This window comes from Anticarsia gemmatalis, chromosome 4 (genome assembly GCF_050436995.1).
Source record: "Anticarsia gemmatalis isolate Benzon Research Colony breed Stoneville strain chromosome 4, ilAntGemm2 primary, whole genome shotgun sequence".
Taxonomy (NCBI): Eukaryota; Metazoa; Arthropoda; class Insecta; order Lepidoptera; family Erebidae; genus Anticarsia; species Anticarsia gemmatalis.
The window spans coordinates 8,569,176-8,589,777 of NC_134748.1; the positions used below are offsets into that span (position 1 = coordinate 8,569,176).

Consider the following 20,602-nt stretch of genomic DNA (forward strand, 5'->3'; position numbering starts at 1 on the left):
AAATTTTTTATGCTAATTTTTCTGACCATGTTATTAGTATGCAGTCTTTCCGGCTAAATAGTTTCATTCAATTCCACTTGCATAATGCTTTAATTTATTTAATTCTTCACGCGTTACTCCGGCTTTAGTTAAATTCCGCAATGCTTCATTATATCTAAAGATAGAATCAACTTCAATTAATAGGCTTTTATCAATTCAAGCGAATGACTGCGTATTAAACGTTGCGTCATGCTTTTAATTCTTCATCGTAGGACTTTCACGTTCCGATAAAATTGTATTGTAATACACACCACAATACTTGGAATTAAAATGATAATAATAGAGTAGTTTTATTTTATTTTTACTGTAACAAACTCTAATTTTAGTACAATTTATCTGTTAGGTAAGATTGCCGTACATAACTTTTTGTTGTTGCGGACCGCAAACCTTGAAAAATATTAGATAGAGGTACTGCAAAATAATCGTTTACATCGCTTTATTTGCGGTCATTGTTGAAGATCTTTCTAATCGCGTTGGCTTCAGTAGTACTCGTGCCGCGGCGCCGCGCGACTGTCACTTCAGTGCGCGAAAGAAAACTCCGATCGAGAAAATATTCTGTGATAAAATCCTCATGTGTGCGTGACGTGTTTATATACATATCAATATTAATTTTGTGTAAAAATAAAAACAATATCAGATGTTATCTTAAAAGAAAAAAACAACTGGAATGTGTTGTGCGAGAATTGAGACCATTTACTGCGATTTTTCTTTAATTTCAGTTATTGTTGTGTGATAAAAGCGTGGCCTTGTAGCAAACATGACTTAAAAATATTGTTTAAAGTCTGGTACTCATTGTCTGCGTCGATACAGATCAAAAACTGTATCAGATGAACGTGTTTATAAGAAAAGGGAAACGGATAAGCTTGTAGGCAATGACCTAGTCTAGTACTTATACCGTAGCGACACACCTCATATTATTTATCAGTTGTTTTGACATTGTAGAGGAAATAAAACAAAATGTAACTTTGTTTTAAACAAATGTATTTCGTTTTACATTTGTCAAAGATTTAGTTATTGTAAAGTGCTAAACAAAAGTCTAGTGGTCTAGACAAAAATGTATAAAGGTTTCACTTAACACAGTGCAGTTAAGTAAATATGTGTACGATGCATGCAACGTTGTATTTGCATAACAATTTCGCGAGTCGCCTTGAGGCTATTCGCCGCAAAACGTAGAGTAGATGAGCACTTCACTCGCGTGAACATAACTTGTTACTTGTTGACAGAGATTGATCGAAGGTGACCATTCTCAGTTTAACAAAAACCACTCATACAAAAAGCAATACTCCATGTATTAGGGGCACGTAAATTAACAGTAAAAGCGGCAGTGAACTAGGTGTTATAACATGTCTCATTTGATCTATTGTTTATAATTTGTGTTCATTGAAACGTTCCAAACAAATAAGATACAGTCTTTACGTTGACTTGCGTGTCGCTTATCGATACAAGTGAGATTTGCATTAATGACTCTTAAGAAAAATTTAAAAGAAAACAATGTGCTCATTGTATGTGCACCTTCGATTACGGTCGCAATAATTCGCATTACATTACGAGTTTTTTCACGAGTGACATGATAGTTTCTGAAACGCAACATAAATATTATATAGAGACTTGATAAATTGTTCCAATTAGTGTTACCGTTTCAATAATTGCAATGTACGCTTTATATTTTACGAGCTTGGTACACAAAAGCCTTGTATTGACGCAATGTGGACCATTTAACATTCGGCACACACGTTACAGACCATAAAGGCCTGCATTTCCGTTGGCTTATACCGTGTTAGGGCATGGACAAATCAGTCAACTTAGATAATACTTCATGAATAATCATTACTGGGCGTAGAAGCTTGGGACCTAATGATACCTTTGAACTGCGATATTATAAAGCTTTGTATTAGTGCATTTTGTCATGAAGTTATTAAAAACTGAGAGATATCATTTTCTATAACGTTAGAGTATTCCCCGAAGGTAAAACGATCGCGTGCGTTGTGCCTGAGCCGTGTTCAACATATTCTTGGAATATGTAATGCTGATGACGCCTTTTTCCAGAACAGGCTGCTAACTCCACTCGTAGGATCGTAATGACCAATGTGAGCTCTGTACTCTATGTAGATATATACCTAACGTTAGTAAATTTGAAAAGGAAGTCCACCTTTCTGCGACAACAACCTTTCTCTGACTCACGGGATAAGCCAACAGGAAAGTTGAAAGTCGAACGCTTCTTCAAGTATTAATGTTTTATTGCTAAAATGAATCAGTGCTAGACTTTCACAATGTATAGTCTGATCACCACCTCCAGACTTCAATTATTTCTATAAGAGGAGTTATGTCCTAGATAAGAGTATGCTTTAAAGGCAAAATGAATGACGTTGTCTCTTATGGGCGTAGCACGAAGCATCTGGTGCAAGGCACGTGAGTACCAGACTGTGTTTGGCCAGTGGAGCGCGAAGGCCAAGGCTTCACTCGCGCCACTGACCTGCCCTATAGCTTCTAAACACCAAACGTTGCGCGCTGTTCCAACGCTCTAGTTGTTTTTTTCCTAATAAAGTTAGAAAATTAAATAATATAATCTTATTTCTGCAGTATCAAAGAATGTGCTCGTTTCACCGTTTCGATAAGCGAAGTTAGTGAAATCGATTGTAAAATGATAGTGCTAATAGAAATGAGGTGACAAGTGGTGTGTCGAATGGCAAGCTGGATCCATGATGGAGGTTGGGACGGCTACGGAGCCAGTGCCTCCGCCACGACTCAAAAAGTTAGCCAGATTGGCCGCTACCAAACAACAGGAGCGGAAATCTGTTTCTTGGGTATGGATATTATTATGAATATTATGAACCAATTATATTTCTGTCAAAGTAACATAGCCTTACTACCATGCTGTATTAGCCTTAGCATAGTAACAAGTCCCCAAGCCCTGTCTCCTCTTATATTAGATTTAAATATTAGGTTCGTTTGTACTAAAATTCTGATCAACACAGAGAAGTATTGTGTCGTTCAGAAATAAAGCTGAAAAATAGGTTACCAAAGAGATGATCCTTCGTATTTAACTTACCTGAATGAATGACAGCTCTACTTATAAGCGAAGCAGATAATAATCATCGTCCTTTTGAACAGTTTTTTGTTCAGATCTTTTGCACAGGAAGATAAATGCTCGCGAATAAAACCGTCTTTGATTTGAGAATCGCGGTGACAGTTGAACAAAGGCAGACGAACATACATACAAAACAGTGGAGGAACACGTACACAAGTGTGGAAGCATGAATAGAGTGAACGCGATTTGCTGCGTGGGAACCTTCAGCGTTCCTGTTTATTATCTCGCTATAAGAAAAACATACAAATTCGCGAAACTAACACAATTGTGCATTTTCGCACATTATTACAGTTATTTCGCTTAATTTTCGCCGCGTGTTTTGATCCGTTATGTGTCCGTAAGTGTCGTATAACGTTGATGTTTAGAAACAATTTTTGGTGCAACGGTTTATAACATTTTAAATTCGGCATTATGATGAAACTACGATGTACGATAAAGTTTAGATTTAACTAAGTTCCCAGAAAGCAATGCTTATTTACTGTCTGTTTACAGTTTCAAGCATTCGTTTATTTGAGTATTTTTTTATAGTTTAACAAGCAGTCGGTTATGTCTAATCCTTCCAAGTAAGCTAAAGATTAATGTGCATCTTAGCATGAAAAACAAACGTTCTATAAATAACAAATTATCGTCCCACGCTTGTTTTAAAAGTCAATTGAAAGATGTTAGTTAGTTACTCAATTGTTCGTTGTCTCTAGGTTAAGTTAAATGTCATTGCGTATTTAGACATCATCGTAATTCTGAGACCTACGTTTAGAACACACACGCTGTCTATTTAATTACAGCCTACGAACGAATTTGTACCAAGAACAAATCTCTTTCTAAACTTATCGATTCAAGATATTCATATCGTAGTTAGAGAAAAGTATGATAATAAGAAGACGCATATTAACTTATCTTTTTTATTCATTCCAGGGTCCGGAGACATGGGTGGGCGTGCGGGCTCTACGTGCCAGTTCAGGGGGTATCTTAGACCCAGACGACCGGGTACGTGATGTGGCAGACGACCGCGAGACCCTCACCGCGGAGTGCACCGGCCAAGCACCGCAACCTCGCGCCGCGCAGGCAGATGGCGCTAGCGGCTCATCGGCTGGCACCGCCTCACCCGATATGTTTCGAGTAAGTAAATTAAATTAACCTATTTGCTAAGAAACTGTAACGGATTGTCATTAGTCATTTTTCGACAGTGCCGTAAGTGAAAGACAAGGTGGGTAGGATAAATAGAATCTGTTCGGATTTATTTTGTTATTAAATATCAAAAATCGTTGCTAAATTCATCTTCCTACTAATTCATTCTCAGAGTAACATACGTATTCCCTTTGAGTCAAGCATCGGAAACCATCTAGGATTGTACTTGTGTAATGAAGCGCCCTCTATATTATTATCATATTGTCAATCGCACCTTCTAAACCCCCGTTTTTGTAAGCCAACTAATTTGAATACTAAATAAAAAATAATGTTATAATTCTAGATCATAATCAAGTTTTAATAGTGTGCAATGGCCACCATACTCACTTCAAAAACAATGGGCCGTTAGGTAACTTATATTTAGGTACTGTGTAATGTTCTCACGTTGTATTCAGTTTTTATTACTAACCACACATGTAGAAGTACATTTTATTTGCATGGTACAACTACTCATTTAAAAAAAAAACGGTAACTAAAAAGGCTGCAGGCATTCTACCTGGCTGAATGGATGTTTTCCTGTGCCCAAAAAAAAAAACAAAAAAAGGCGGGAAGTCGAACAGAACGTGAGCTAATTTTCATTGCAATTTTCAAATCACAATCATGTCGAAACTTGTAGGTTAATTGTATAGAAGGTGTTAAGATTAAATCATGTCATATCGTGACGTGTGGTCGAGGGAAGACATGCTTTTATCGTGTAGTCTTAACATGGGACAGTGTTTTTCATTATGTTGGTGCGCAGGGAATCCTGGAAAGGTATAACTAGTATTTTCTCGTTTCATTTCTTTAGTTATCATAGTAATTTAATAATATCGCGTAACTGTGCTTTTGCTGTTTAACACAATAAATAAGCAAGTAAAGCAAGTAAATGCATGAAATAAGATTCTCGGACACATAATAACCTAATAGTACGGTTCGCTATTTTTCTTTTGAAAACAAGTCAGTTTTCACGCATAATCCATTATGTTATATGTTAGGAATTTCACAATAAACGTAACAAAATTACACACAGCGGCCAGTGAGTCAGAACCTAATCAGTTCCACAATAACAGACGGCTTGTATGGCAGTGTTCGCGCCTGTTTTATTCAAAACTATATGAAGCTTGAACGTATTTAGTAGATAACAAGCTGAAACTGGGCTAACTGGATTACATGCTCATACCATACCCAGTACGTATATTATTATCTAGTTATACTTATAAGCTTGTTTACTGATTTTAATTTTTGTGAGCAGACGTCAGTAAGTGAGAATGTATGGCTAGTATTGGCTAGTAGATATGAGCTAAAGAGACCGACAGACCTAGTGTCTGTGTCGATTTATTGTCACTACTTACATATATTTACTTTTATATTACTTTCAAGGCCATGATTTAAATTTTTGCCAGTAAGTGAGAGTATGATTGGGATACCGCTAGGGATGACTGTGTCGCTAAATGCTGCTTCTAATTACTTTGCCTCTCTTTTACCAAGTATGACGTATAATTAGCTGGCGGGCAATAGCCTTAACGAGCTAAGTATTGTAAATTGAAAGGTGATTTGGTTTTCCCCATGTCTTCGAGTAATACATTTTTCATATCCAACAATTTGCATTAGAGAGTGATATTTTTTCTTTCCATAATTGATTAATATTATCGAGATCGTTCTTCATGCTTCGTTCGCTTTATGGAATTCAGTTCAAATAACTTGTGCGTAATGCACGTAGATAATAGTTATAAGAAACATAATTGCTTTACTTAATCGTCGTTAGTTTTAAGATTCGCGTATAGAGACCGTTATAAACGTATGTAATTGCATATCTGCATTGTAAATTGTAGATAGGTACGGTATTTGGTGTAATCTTGGCCTTATCTTTGGTATGAGAAAGTCCTTGACCGATTATAGAGCTCGAATAATTGGATAATGGCGATGTTTAGCGGTCACATGCTCATCCACGATGGCCTGTATTTAAGTGTATTCTGTAGCCGTAATTTTAATTGTTTGTCAGTTAATAAGCTGTTGACGTAGTTTCGAACGGCCGTGGAAGATACTGAATACATTAATTTAGCTAGACCGATGACTAGTTGGTGGTATTTATAGTGTTGCTGGATTGTATTAGAATCCTTTCAAGTTTATTCAGTCACGCAAGGCGTGCGAGCATATTTACATGGTTATGCCTGCAATACAATGGAAAATGGTATCTGCATTGTTGATCTCAGCAATAAGGGGTTAGGAATGTTAACCTTCTTGTCAATTATATGTTCTGAGATTCGATTTAGTTTTGGGATTTTTTAAACGTTGTCTCAGTTCACAACGGTCAAATTACATTCTGATTGATATTCTTACCCCTGTTATTGTCTTTGATAGCAGGAATTCATAATTATTCAGAAATCAGGTTAAGGTCCAATATCGCTCAACTGTTTCAAATTGATGCCCTCTGTTTTCCCTGAAAGTATGAACAGAAGGGTATGAAATACTTAGTAACCATATTTTTGAGTTGTATGCAATACAAGACGAACATATCGTCATTATGTACACAAACACTAACAATTCTTGTAAGACAACCACCTCAAGTTCACGATAAGGCTGCCAATTGTACCCTATTTAGGCCTATTTCAATATTTTCTGTATGAAAAAAGTGTTTCTTTGTTGAGATTTTTTCAATTAATTACATTTCGCGATTATTAAAAAAACAGTGATTTATTATACAATTCGCTTGTTGCAGGGTGGCGGCGGCGTTGGCGGCAGTATGCGGGTGCCGGACACCGACTCGTGCGTGGAGGTGGGCGCGGCCGATCTGGAGGACGGCGCCAACGGGCTGCAGGTCCGCCGCGGCAGCGAGCCTACCTTACACCAGGACACATTACCTCCTCAGAGACAGGTGACCACTTGTTTGTTACATTTTCTGTTGCCTAAATAAGTGTTGTCTAAATAGTTCAAGTTCTAGTTGTCTAATACAAAAATTAGGATATATGGTGTAAGATTCTTGAAATACGTTAGAGAAATATTTCATTTGCATTTTAATACAGATGGCTTATCACGTCTTAAGTCTAGGTGTGTGTGTTCGATATTTGTTGGGAGTAAAGAGTAAGGTACCCGCGGGTATTAAGGCCTAGCTAAGGGAGATTTGTAATAAAATGAAGAATATCCAATATAATCAACCAGTTTTTATAATAATCAGTCATGTACTCATATTACTACCGAGTTTAAACAAAAAATAGCTTCTAAAGCTTAAAACTAAAACATTATATCACTTTTAAAAAAACGCTGTCTTTAGGCCTTATTATAATAGGGTAGGGTAAAAAGGCCTATACTATAAACGATTTGTTCCGCATTCGCCTCACTCGTTCGCCTCACATTCCAAAAAAATCCTTTTTCGCCCCATGTTAAATTTGATTCTTGTTTTGCCCCACTTGAAAAGAGTATGGTAGGCACACAAATTGATTCTACCTAACTGTCTTGTGGCTAATGCGACAGTTTGTTATGTCTGGGTTTAATTTATCAATAATATCAAGTATCATGTAGGTATGTTGTTTCTTTTTTATCCATTAATAGGATGTATATTAATGGTACAACATGTATGTTTTCCCGAGTGCTGCCGTGGTCTCCATAAATGATATATAACTGTTTGAATGGTTTAACAGTAGGTACATTTAAAAGTGCCATCTCCGAGATAATGTTCTGTATTTTGTATATTTTTCTGATTTCTTGATCAGCAAATGCCAATATTCTTGTTTTATTATACCTGTAGTCAAAAAGTAAAAAGTCTTCATAAGCCTTAGGTATTTGAACTTCAGAGGCGTTAAACGTTGACTTTTAAAATTTTGAGATTTGTTTCTCGCATTGTAGAGACCAATTTTAATTTTCGATAATTCTGGTAAAACTTCAACTAGATCTGTACCTCTGTTTTTCATCCTTATTAAGCATTCATTATAAATTGATGTGATGGGTTTACCATCCGCAGATGCAGCTTCTTGTTTATAACGAAACAATTCTTCTTTGCTCAAATTTTTTGCCACATTAGGTTTGCAAAAATTGTGTTGCAATATTCTATTAACATGATTGTAAATGGTAACTACTCCACCTTTACATTTTCTATTTACACATCTCGACGAAATAGTACCATTTTTATTATTTCTCCTTTTTGCGTGTTCATATCCGTCGAACAGAAGCATAGGGTCGCCCCGTATTGATTTAATAAACGATAGGTTTGTAAGGGATGTAGATTGAAAAGGTTCTTCCATTTTCAATTATACTTAAAATAAAATAATGAACGTTAACTAAATTCAATTTGAATTAGACACCTCTTTGCACTTTAACTCAAACACACAAACTACGAATGAGTACTAATTCTAATTACCTACATTTTGCTATGTGTCGCCCGACCCTTACTGATAATGTCCCTGATTGGCTGACCACATTTAACTGGTCTTGAAAAAAAGGGTTGCGATCCGATCTATTGTCTTATTTTGTACCTGCTTATAAGTTTGTGTGCAAAGAGCTGTAATAAAATATCAATGAATATTTATGATTTTTTAGGCTGTCTGTACTAAAACAGTATAAATCTGAACTCATAAATATTCGAGGCGAATCAAGAACGAAAAATGAGGCAAAACAGGAATAAAAGCTTAAATTAAAAATAAATATGGCATTCGGGGCAAAGCAGGAATAAAATGTAGGGCAAATACGGATTTTCTCATGTGGGGCAAAACATCGCGGGTCGAATGCGGAACAAATCCTATAAACTATTCAAAAATCAACTTAAACTAAGTAAATTAGTATTCTTGACATCAATAATCATTAACATAAGGCAATAGAAAGCATAGTAGTCTTAATAAATGAAATAAATTGTCCTTATTCGCATCCATCAGGACATTGAAAATCATCAGGATATTCTGCAGTCAAACCGACACAATCTTCGTGGTACCACTTGGAGCATCGCGAACATTGCCTCATTGCATCATCCATTCTATATTCTCTGCAGGCATGACAGTAGCGATATTTTTTTTTTGTGATTAATTTTTGTCAGATCGCCTTCTGACCACAATGATCGTTTGGGAGGCATCGTGACTGTAAGCACTGAAAACAATAATAAATAATTTGAAAATATAAACCACGTATATACTACCCGCTAACAATCATTTTTAATACACGCTCCTACTTATATAGCAGTTAAAAAAGCAGGAGTATAATGAGGCCTATTGTAAAATTTTATAGGCCTTAATATCCGCCAACCACCTATTTACAGAAAATAATAATAATATAATTTTTATAAAGTACAAGTCGCTTAAAACGGTAATCTACGGACAAGCATACCTTAATTAATAAGCGGACAGTCAATACAGGTTTGTAAATATGATATTTTCTAAACAACTTACGTTTTACTGGAGTCAATTTTTATAATTCGTGCTGCTGAACCGCACTTCTGAATTACTTCGACGATATTTGCGGGGGGAGAAGTGCTAGAGTGCGTCCGCCACTTCGCAGCGACTCGTATACTCTCTGAGCTTGTGTGACAGTAATCTTGATCGTCAACTACTGTTTTAAGTACGTTTTTTGTTATTTAGGCCTTATTACCCGACAGGCCTTAATACCCGCAGGTACCTTAATTAACAATGTCGTTTGATCATAATTTACAACCACTAATACTACCATTGATACCTTTTACATAGCCTGCAAATATTGCTAGACTTTCCTTACACTTAAAACATAGTTTTTACTTTACATTATCATATTTTAATCACAATCTACATTGTTTCCAGGTGTCAGAACAAACAAAGCGCTGGTCAGCCGCGGTGGTATGTCGTGACGACAGCAGTCGCGTGACGCAGAAGGTGCACCCCCTGGACGGGCGGCCGCCGGACCCTGCGCCTGACAGACACGGACAACACTTCCAGAGGCAGTCTAATAGACTTTCTATGCAGTTCTCTGGGCCTGGGTACGTTATTGGTCTATTTTGTGCAATAGCTATGTAACTATGAGTCTAATGTTGAAGCAACTATCAACTTTATGCAGTTCAAGTCTTTGTTATTCTGACCTAACGATTATCACTTAAAATTGTAATCCGTTCAGTGTGGATTCTTTGGCGATTGAGTTCTTCAAAGAGGTAGCTTTAAAAAATTGTATGAAAAATATGAAATGACTAAGCATCGGGTGTTTTGTCTGTTTAGAAATGCTAATATTGTTTGTGTGTTTTCAGGAGTGGAGTGTGGTTAGACGCAGCAGAACGTGTCCAAAGTTACGGCAGTAAAAGTCTACCGAGAGACGCACGGAGAGAACCTCTTGGACAGGACACACCTATCAACAACCATCAGAATCATAGGTACCTATAATACCATGTTTTATATAATAATATTATAAAATAAGTATGTTTTCATTTCGTCGTTATTTGGATATTTCAAATATTTCTATTCGAAAGCAATACTTAAAGTAGTTACTAAATTTATTTTTATTGCATAATTACAGGGTAGAAGACATGCTGAGGTGGGTGTCCGGAGTGAACAACGTAGCGAGCGTGCATCCAGTACAAGAACGACCACTTGATCTCTTACCTGAAGGTAAGCAATCGAACGAGACACCACATAATTTCTCCTTCAAAACGAATCTATCTTAACCATAACTACCACACATTTTTGTTTTATAATTTTAGATTGTAGACTTAGAGTATAGTCTCTAATTGGTTGAAATGTGTTTATAGTATTAAATATTCGCAACTAGTAATCAAGTAATGCATTGTTTGATCCCTCGGTGAGAAAACAGTGGGGCTTTATGTTAAAAAAAACCCGTAATTTCAGTGCTTATATAAAGATCTATGATAGTATTACAATAGACCAATATTAATAATATTTTTTTATTTGTTAGTGGGTAGCAGTGAGCGCGCGATCTCCGGCATGGAGGTCCCGGTGAGTCCGAGCGCCAAGCACGTGTCGGGCGGCACGCAGCAGGTGTGCGTGACGCTCGTCAAGGGGGAGAAGGGGCTCGGCTTCACCATCACCACCAGGGACAACCCCACCGGCGGACACTGCCCTATTTATATCAAGAATATCTTACCTAAGGTAACAAGACAATACATGAAAACCATTTGAGCGATGACCTAACTTCCCATTGCATAATAGTTTGTTTTTCATCTGTGATTTAATAGTAGGGGTTACTGAAATTCTCCTTTATTCATATTTAGCTACCACCAATACTAGTATAAAGCTATGATTGGTAACTCCATACACCACCAATGATTTGTAATTTTTAAGAGAAGTCTTTTTGCTATCTTTTTTTCAAAAGTGGCGGTGCTTACCTAAATTAATAAACTATGACGTCGAGTAACAGTTTGAAAAGTAAATTAATGAAAAATTATGTGAGCATTAAGACATAGACATTTAAAATGTACCGCTAAATTCGTTCCTACAGCGAACGCTAGGGCGCTGAGCAAAATAATTCTACTCTTCACAAAATGTATCTATAGCTTGCCGGTTGTCGAAAGTCGATAGTGGTAGAGAATTGTACTAAATATGTTTGTTTTCCCCCAGGGAGCGGCAGTAACCGACAGGCGACTACGTGCGGGTGATCGTTTAGTGTCAGTGAACGGCGTGTCGGTGGCGGGCCGCACGCAGCAGCAGGTCGTGGCGCTGCTGCGGAACACGCCCACAGACTCCACCGTCGAGATCGTCGTCGAGAGACCTGGACCTGGACGGACGCAGGTATGGACAATATAAAAACATGCACTATTACCTGTAGCTGCTTAAAAATTTTAATTTGACAATTTTTTACTTAGCTATTGATCTGTCAATATGTTACGTTTAAACTAATTCAGCTAATGTATGTAGTAGGGCATGGTATAAATCTAAATCGCTCACAAATTTCGGACTTGGCAACCAAAGATATCTATAGAATAACACTCAATAGATTATTTTCTTCAGGTAATATTTGACTAGTAATTAGCAACTTAATTCAACGAATAGAAGCAATATTATGTTTTCATTTCCACTAAAAATGATTGTATTGCTACTTCATTTTCTCCATTACAAATAGTTTAAAATAACGCCAGTAATAAATAAATAAATTTGTTTTCAGAGGGTAGAACCCCAACAAAGTCCAACAAAATACGTAGAGAAAGCAATAGGCTCACCGCAATCAAACCCAGTGGACAAATCATCAGAGAACGGCCGAGTATCAAGTATCGTGAACGCGATCAATCAGAACAGCGCGAACAGCTCCATGAGAGGACGGATACCTAAGAGCTCGTCCAAAGATGACCTGCTCAATAAAGACCATAGTTCAGACAGCGCGCTTGATGCTTTGAATACTTCTACTAGTTCTGTAAGTATTATTTGTTTGTTTAAATACGTGATTTTGGGTGTATGATGAAATAATTTGAGGTTTGGATGTACTAAGGCTTTTTGTTTATTCAAGATCATGAATAAGAATTGGTCGTTTGTTAGATTTGTTATGAATTGATACTATGTACATACTCATAAGCATAAACGATACTTCACACCTCTTTAAATATTGTGTAAGCAAAAGAGATACAAAGATTTTTCGAATCTACATAATAATATATCATCATTATTATTTTTCTAAAATATTATACAAGTGCTACTTTTAATTCTATACAAATAAGTTTCCATTACAATTAGTTTTAGTTGAGTTTAAATGATCACAAATACTTGTAAGTTTATTGATCAGACAGATACATAACATCAAGTGTTTATTTTTTATAAAACATTTTGTTTATTCCAGTTCCTAGGTATGAGAAATCGTCTCATACTGCGGCTAGACGTCCCAGTGCATGACAGTGAGAAGGCAGGTCTTGGCATCAGCGTCAAAGGGAAAGTCACAGTCGGGCCTGACCCCCAGGACTTGGGCATATTCATCAAGTCTGTGTTACATGGAGGAGCGGCATCTAGAGACGGGAGGTAAGACATTTTAAATATAATTTACATAGTACTTGATATAAAAAATATCAAGTATCTTACTGTTTATTTCTTCGTATATGTATGTTCACACCATTGTTATGGAAAGCATCTTTTCAAGTGCTAATAAGCCCAAGGGATTAGAATAAATTATCATCGGGATTACAGGTGTGCAAATCTGTACTAAATTGATATGAAAAGGCAATCAAAGCGTTATTTATCATTATAGACTATATTATTATGAATAAATAATTACTTAAGGTATAATTTTTTACTAAGGCGATGAAAGAGATTGTACAGTGTCAAGTACAGAATTAATCACTAATTGTTGACTAAAAGCTTCTGATCTGTTTCAGGTTACACACAAACGACCAGTTACTAAGCGTGAACGGGGTATCACTAGTAGGTCAGAGCAACGCAGAGGCTATGGAGACGTTACGTCGAGCGCTGCTACACGCACCGCCGCAGAGGTCCGGCAGTATCTCCCTCACTATAGCTCGCAGGACCGACAGCATGGACAGCCTGGCCAGGTGGAAGGACGACACGCCGCCCAACGGGAACGACACCACAAACTCCAACGATAACTCACAGAATTACAACACAGTTATATACACAGCCAGCAGTGACAAAGAAAACAAACCAGTCGATAACTTCCAACAAAAGTACGACAACAACCAAAATGAAGGCTTCGACAGTCACGACGGAAGAGCTAGCAAGAAACATGCCTCAATAGTCACTATTAACAACAATAACAGCTGGGTCTCCAACCAATCAGATGACAGTAAAGGGTACCTAGAAAGAGACAAAGATACAATTCCTCATGATAATAAAAGAGATAGTTTTGAATGGAGTCGCTTGGACGGCTGGAATCCTGTGATAGACCGACTGACTGGGCTGAGGAACGAGAGCTATTACATGGCGACGCAGACGGAAGCTCCTGTGACGAATGGACACCATTATAGGCAGAATTTAGGACACGTGCATATGTCGCGGTCGCCGCCTGCTCATCATAATGTTATCATTGAAGAAGACTATGGTACTACGAGGTAGGTTTAAAATAACCTTTGCCCGAATCTTCTTTGTAATTTTTTTTTTGTGAAATTCACCTCTTTTTGAGTCTTCCGCTAAGCAAGTAGAAAAAGAGAGCATAATAAATCAGGACTGTGATGTTTTTCATACAGAGATAGTTAATATTAAAAGATTAGCTTTAAATATTACTATTACAAAACACAATTTCCTTTGGTAAAACTAGATTGACTGCGTTCAGTTAAAAACTCCTAAAAGTATTTATTCTATTACCGACACCTAAGCTGTAAATTTATTTTTTTTGGATAATTTATCTACCTTTCCACTGATTTTAAATGTCTCACGATTCATTACGTGGCGCGACACCACCGTATCTGAGGCTGTAGTTCGATACGTCTTATATAAATTGGTGAAACTAGTTAGAAATATCATGATTTATAACTTGACGATCTATCTCTGTATGGTGTAGGGGTAGCGGCAGCGGTTGTGGCGGCGAGTCGGGCAGCGAGTGCGGCGCGGGGTTCAGCCGCGACGCCGTGGGGCGCCGCTCCATGTCCGAGAAGAGGCACGCCGCGCTCGACGCTAAGCACACCGGCACCTACAAGAAGATCAAGGAGATCAAAGCTGTTAACGGTACCATTAACTGTTACTTTAACTAATTAATAATAATATAACAATTAAAATATTTATTTGAAAAAGTGATGTGCGATTGCTAGGTTATGTACAAATGTGTACGTGTTGCGCATTTTGTAAAACGCAGGTGACCTATAAAGTTGAGTATAAGTAATTCTTTAGGAATTAATGAAAAGACAGATTATTTTTGTTGGAATAAAAAAATGCTCTTAAGAGTTTATTAGAGTCGAAAACATAATAATATGCACATACTTCTTTCATCACAATTAATGAGTGAATATATTTCAGCTCTGTTGGTAGGACCATCATTAGGCATGCGGAAGTCATCAAGCCTGGAGTCACTACAAACAGCCATACAGGAGAACCAAAGGAATCCGCGTAATGAACCTATCTATGCGCGAGCTCACCCACGTAAGTCACTTATGAGATATTTACTTATGGCAAAACTAAGTTATAACTTAACAGAAAATACTTGACTTGTTTAGAGAGTCGAAAGCAAATAATTTATTGTGTAAAAATAACTAGCCAACTAGCGAATGGTTCCACCGTCAATAAAGTTTACTTAAATAGTAGTTCTGTGTCATTTTCTGTTAAACACTCAATTTAAGAGTTCCAAACCATTATGACATAATGAATTACTTACATAAATTTTAACTTAGAGTTCTATAACAATTACACCAAAATTCTTTACACATTGTCATTCTTTATTGAACAAGTACAATGTTTTCAAGTATAATATATTGTTGCAGCGCTGAAGCACTGGTTAACAGACGACAACAACGGGCCGGACATCATCAGAGGCTCGCCGCAGCAGTCCTCGCTCTCACACAAAAAACCCTCCATACTCAAGTCATTATCTACTATGTTTAGGTATATTATACTGTTTATATGTAACTTTCAGTATACTATTCTTGAATTCAATATACATTTAAAAACAGACTATAATGCATAATCATTGTCAGAGAATCGTGTAACACTACCGAATCAATAAATTCTAAACGGTCTTTCATCTTGTAAATCTAAAATGATATAAATTTCGAAATGTGTATTAAACATCTGTACATTATTGTGTGGTAAAGTTATTTGCCTCTAGCGTAAATTAGACACACTAATGCATACAGATATCGACCAAATGACAACTATTTGATACAAGTTCGATACTATCGAAAAACTGTCATTGCATAAAAATTGTTTGCAGTAAAGCAAATACTCATATATTAGCGTAACATAAGGTTCGGTTTAATGATGAAACTAATATAATATTGCGTTTGTAGGATAGGAAAGCCTCACAAGAAGCCCGAAGGCGACATCTATGGGAGATCACAGCCGGGACGATCGTCTGAGAAGTCATTATCGAGAGATGCGTTAGAAAGACATAACAGGATAGACGAGAGGGAGAAGTCTGAAGAAAATAACTCAACGCAGCAGCAGAGGTAATTTAATAGGGAAATTAATGCTTTTTATATTGGTGATGTTACGAATATTAATAAAAAATAATATTTGCGAAAGAAAATTCGAATATCAGATTAGCGCAAGGACAAATTATTATTTTTACTACAAATATTATGCTCTAAAGTCAAGAAGTGTTAAAAGTTATTTGTGTTCACTAGTTTTTACAGATCCATCTCATGCCGTCATAAGAAAAATTAGGCAGCGTTAAGATTACGTGAACACAAATAACAAAATATAATCGCACTATAATGCTAATATTAGTGACATCACTATTCGCAAACGTTACTAAATCGCTTTATTGTATTTAAAGTGCATGAATTGGCGTTTAAAATTTTAGCTGAAAAGCGTGCTGCTGAATTGTAAACATAAAAAATAAACATTTTAAAGAATGTCAACGTTTTAATATACAATGCAATTGCGGCTTCAAATGCTTTAAATTGTGCTATCATCAGGTCAGAAGCAGCTCACTCTCGGCAGAGCAGTAGCGGCAGTGGGCACAAGTCGGAGCGCCGCGCGCCGCCGTACAGGGCGCCGCCGCATCAACAACACCCTGTATGTCGCTTACACTTAACATGCTAGCTTTTCTATGTGAATAACAATAATAAAATACCTATTTCCCGACAGTCATGTGGAATCTTAAGGATTTATCTTCATTTCTTTTAATAACTTTCTTCTTCTTCTTCTGTCTTGTCTATTTTGTATCTGTACCTTCTCTATTCGTACAGGCACTGCAGGTAAAAACTGACTAATTTGTCATCAAGTAGAAACGTAAAGTGTAGGTACCTCAATGCAATTAATTTAGTAGGATCCAATGGAAATTTATAACTTAATCTTGTTTTACATTTGGCTGCCAAAAACTCGATTTTATAGCGACATTTATAGAGTTTTTACAAACTATATTTTTTCTTATTTTCATATCTACAGTAAGAAAGTAAGGAATAGTTTTAATGAATTTATATGTTTTGTATAGCAGGCCATGGATAGCGCGTGGGGTCCAACGGGTCACTACGTCAATTACGAGGAAATACAACAGAACTTAAAGTAAGTCTCCATGTTTTTGCTAACCTTTACACTAGTACGAGATCCGAGTGAATTAGTAAACTAGGACCGTAATTTTACTGATTTGATTATAACATTTTATAATGACGTGGATTTGCCTCCTCCTCTAGCCTATTTTGTATTTCAAAATGATAGTATTAATCATGACATGTCGCTAAAATATGTACCACTTTCAAATATTGCTGTCATATTTTCCGGATAATTTTAACCTCAAAAACTTGTGATCTAGTAAAAATATTGTTTTGCTTAATTTTTATACCGCTTTTTATTATTAATTATATTTCTTTGAAATTCAGTTTTTTGGTCATTAAAATATAAAATGTTCTTGTAAATAAAGTGGTATTGCACTTGCAGCGCGCGGCGCGAGAAGTTGAGCGAGGTACAGATAGGGCAGATGAGGCGGCAGGTCAGCGCGCAGAGGGCTAAGGCTGAGGAGGAGAGGTGAATATCACTCAACATTATATACTATCATATAACTTCCAACACTATCTAAATATAATATTAGGTCGGGGAAAAAGCCTTTTCGCATTATATTATTTATGAACTTGTAATAAAATCTTTTCTCTACACAAAATAGCTCGATATTTGGGTACCTCACGAGCTCACTGAAAGAAACCTAATGAACTGTGTACTCATTTGTGATTCTTGAACCAAATTTTATTACAAGTTCATACATACTATAATGCGAAAAGACTTTTTCTCCAACCTAATATCATAATAAATAAGATACATATATTATATTATTCTTATAGCCGTTTTTCTATTTATTAGAATATTGAGAATGAAAATATAGACGTCCATTTTTTCCTTCTTATAAAATAATTAAATTAGGTAATAATTTTAGATTTTTATTTAAAAAAATTACATCGTAATAATGTTACTTATTTTAAGCATGTTTTAAATTAAATATTTAATTTAAATCGTAGAGTATTAAGATATTATTCTATTATATTTATTAACCTAGCTAGTTTAAAAACCTGTAAAAACCCACGTAAACACTTATATCATTGTTAATGATGTCTGTCGTCATCAGGAGCCATAAACAATAAAAGTAATTATCCTTGGTTATAATGAATTACGTATATAAATGATGGCAACAATTAAACTCGGTTCTTTTATTTTTTCTATAATCTGTGGGGCGTCGGTAAGATGCATGTGTTTCGTAAGAATATAGCTGTTTTGTAGAGCTTGACGTTTGAGGTTCCATGCGCTAATTAAGAAAACAATACATTTTGAAAATAATTAACAAAAAATATTTGAAAAAATACTGCCTTTTGAAACGATAATTGATAAAATGCGCTTTTTTTTTGTTAAGAATAACACCTAATGAGAAAATTTTGAATGTCATTGTCCTGTATGACAAGATGACGTATGGATGCGAATAAAGCAAGGGTATTTGTAAGGATCGTATCAAATGACGTTCTCTGGTATGCCTACCCCTATGGAAAAAGCGTGATTTTATGTATGTCTGTATGTTCTTAAAAATGTTATTTATTCAATTTCAATAGTAAATTCAACCAGATCTACTTTAGGACGATGTACTAAGCTTCATTTTTTGCTTCCAATTCAGTATAAAGGTAAACATAATGTGGATCGATACAGAAAAGTATGAAAGTCATAAAGAAAGTGAATGTCTTAGAGGGAACGGTTTCAGTCTCGCCGAGAGTTGGGCAACACTAATAAAAGTAATAAAAAGTTACACGTGGCCATGGAACCTTGAACCTTGTACCTAAGTTTGTGTTTTTTTCGCTAAATAGTTTTTTATATAAGCTCAAAATATTTAGTCTCACCGTTAGATAATAGTATACCTATCCGACAACTTAGTAGAGGGCCTTGGCAGGCACGAGTGAGATTAAAATTAACAATTTTGTGTTTATCCAAAATATAATAGCTGTGATTTAGGTCGCCACGCCGCTACCGTTGCGTCGGGAGCTCCTGGGTTCAATTCCCACACGGAACAATTTTATTTGTGCGATCCACAAATAATTGTATCGGGTCTGTTTATACGTTGTGTCCGTTGTTTGTATGTTTGTAAAAGTCCCCGCGACACAAGAGCAATTCTTAGTCTAGTCTTTTTAAAATATAAAACCCTGTGAGTCACTAATGTTTTAAATTCTGAATTTTGTAAATTATTGTGAAATACTATTGCCAGCCACGAAACTTAACAAGGCTCTCTACTAAGTTATTAGACTATATTTAGCGGTAGTCTTTGAATTGTTTAACACTAGAAACTTCTAGATAAGCAGTAATTATTATTAGCGGCATTGTCTATTAACTATAATATCTTTGTTCGTTGTGTATTCAGTTTTAAATGTTCGTATTCATTAGTGTAAATAGCTAAGTAATTATATTGACGTAAAAGAAAAACTTTTATAGCAGTTGACGTGTAAAAACAGGTTAATGAAATGACATTGTTAAAAATTGGAAAATCTGTTTTAATTCACGTAATTTGTATTCCATTTCGGTTCTAATTTCTCAAATTAGAACCGAAAAGTTGAAGAATGGACCATTTATCAAATTTATAACTGTGATAAAACATAGCGCCATATAAGAACTACCATAAATGAAGTAATCAATTATTTACAGAATACAGAAATAGATCTGGGGTTTAAACGTGTGACCAGAAATCGTATTTTTCATAATTTTGCTACTTTTTTTAAATCGGTAATTAAGTTAGTTTTAAGTTTAGGTTTCATAAGATTTGTGAGTGGCATTAAGGCTTTCGTTAGAAATTAAGCTGCAAAGACCGGAAAATCATTAGTTACTCATTAGCTGTAGCGTTGAGCAAATAGTCAGCAATTTCTAAAATAGGAATTTTAACTATTTTACTATTATGCAAAGATACTTAACTTTTCAGTAATTAGTGCTGCATTAGTATATTCGCACAAAAGTGATTGCTCGAAGAAAAAATGAGTATATTAGTAAACGAAATTTCAATGCAATAGATAAGCGGTAAAATCTAAACTTTGTATGAGAACTAATTGATCAAATTAAGTGTAGTAATACGTTTTTTCTTAACTGCAATAAACTTTAACAACCAAACCAACTGACAGATTGAAGTCGTACATATGTACGACTTCAATCTGTCAGTTGGTTTGGTTGTTAAAGTTTATTAGCATTCGCGAAGCCGAAATGCTTGACGAAGATCGTTAGTCCACTAATAAAGTTTCATCTTATACGGTTTAAAATAACCCATACAAGCTTACAGCCACTCATTATATCGTCCATAAGTATAATTTGA

General features: G+C 35.9%; 1 protein-coding gene across 9 annotated transcripts in view; it reads left to right on the forward strand.

The window, feature by feature from the left end:
* Positions 1 to 20,602, forward strand: part of LOC142972448 (uncharacterized) — a 54,354-nt gene that overhangs the window by 31,145 nt on the left and 2,607 nt on the right. For 3 of the 9 annotated variants that reach the window (XM_076113574.1, XM_076113573.1, XM_076113578.1), the window contains exons 2-19: positions 4,040 to 4,243; positions 7,011 to 7,166; positions 10,048 to 10,223; positions 10,485 to 10,607; positions 10,751 to 10,842; positions 11,147 to 11,340; positions 11,809 to 11,979; positions 12,353 to 12,598; positions 13,019 to 13,194; positions 13,548 to 14,237; positions 14,687 to 14,850; positions 15,139 to 15,261; positions 15,600 to 15,720; positions 16,125 to 16,283; positions 16,755 to 16,854; positions 17,273 to 17,343; positions 17,716 to 17,802; positions 18,511 to 18,523. In XM_076113574.1, coding sequence (XP_075969689.1) covers positions 4,040 to 4,243; positions 7,011 to 7,166; positions 10,048 to 10,223; positions 10,485 to 10,607; positions 10,751 to 10,842; positions 11,147 to 11,340; positions 11,809 to 11,979; positions 12,353 to 12,598; positions 13,019 to 13,194; positions 13,548 to 14,237; positions 14,687 to 14,850; positions 15,139 to 15,261; positions 15,600 to 15,720; positions 16,125 to 16,283; positions 16,755 to 16,854; positions 17,273 to 17,343; positions 17,716 to 17,802; positions 18,511 to 18,523 — 3,066 coding nt within the window. Of the gene's footprint in view, positions 1 to 520; positions 615 to 2,619; positions 2,844 to 4,039; positions 4,244 to 7,010; positions 7,167 to 10,047; positions 10,224 to 10,484; positions 10,608 to 10,750; positions 10,843 to 11,146; positions 11,341 to 11,808; positions 11,980 to 12,352; positions 12,599 to 13,018; positions 13,195 to 13,547; positions 14,238 to 14,686; positions 14,851 to 15,138; positions 15,262 to 15,599; positions 15,721 to 16,124; positions 16,284 to 16,754; positions 16,855 to 17,272; positions 17,344 to 17,715; positions 17,803 to 18,510; positions 18,524 to 20,602 lie in introns of those variants that run through there. The other 6 variants (XM_076113577.1, XM_076113582.1, XM_076113576.1 and 3 more) reach the window with 5 other exon arrangements.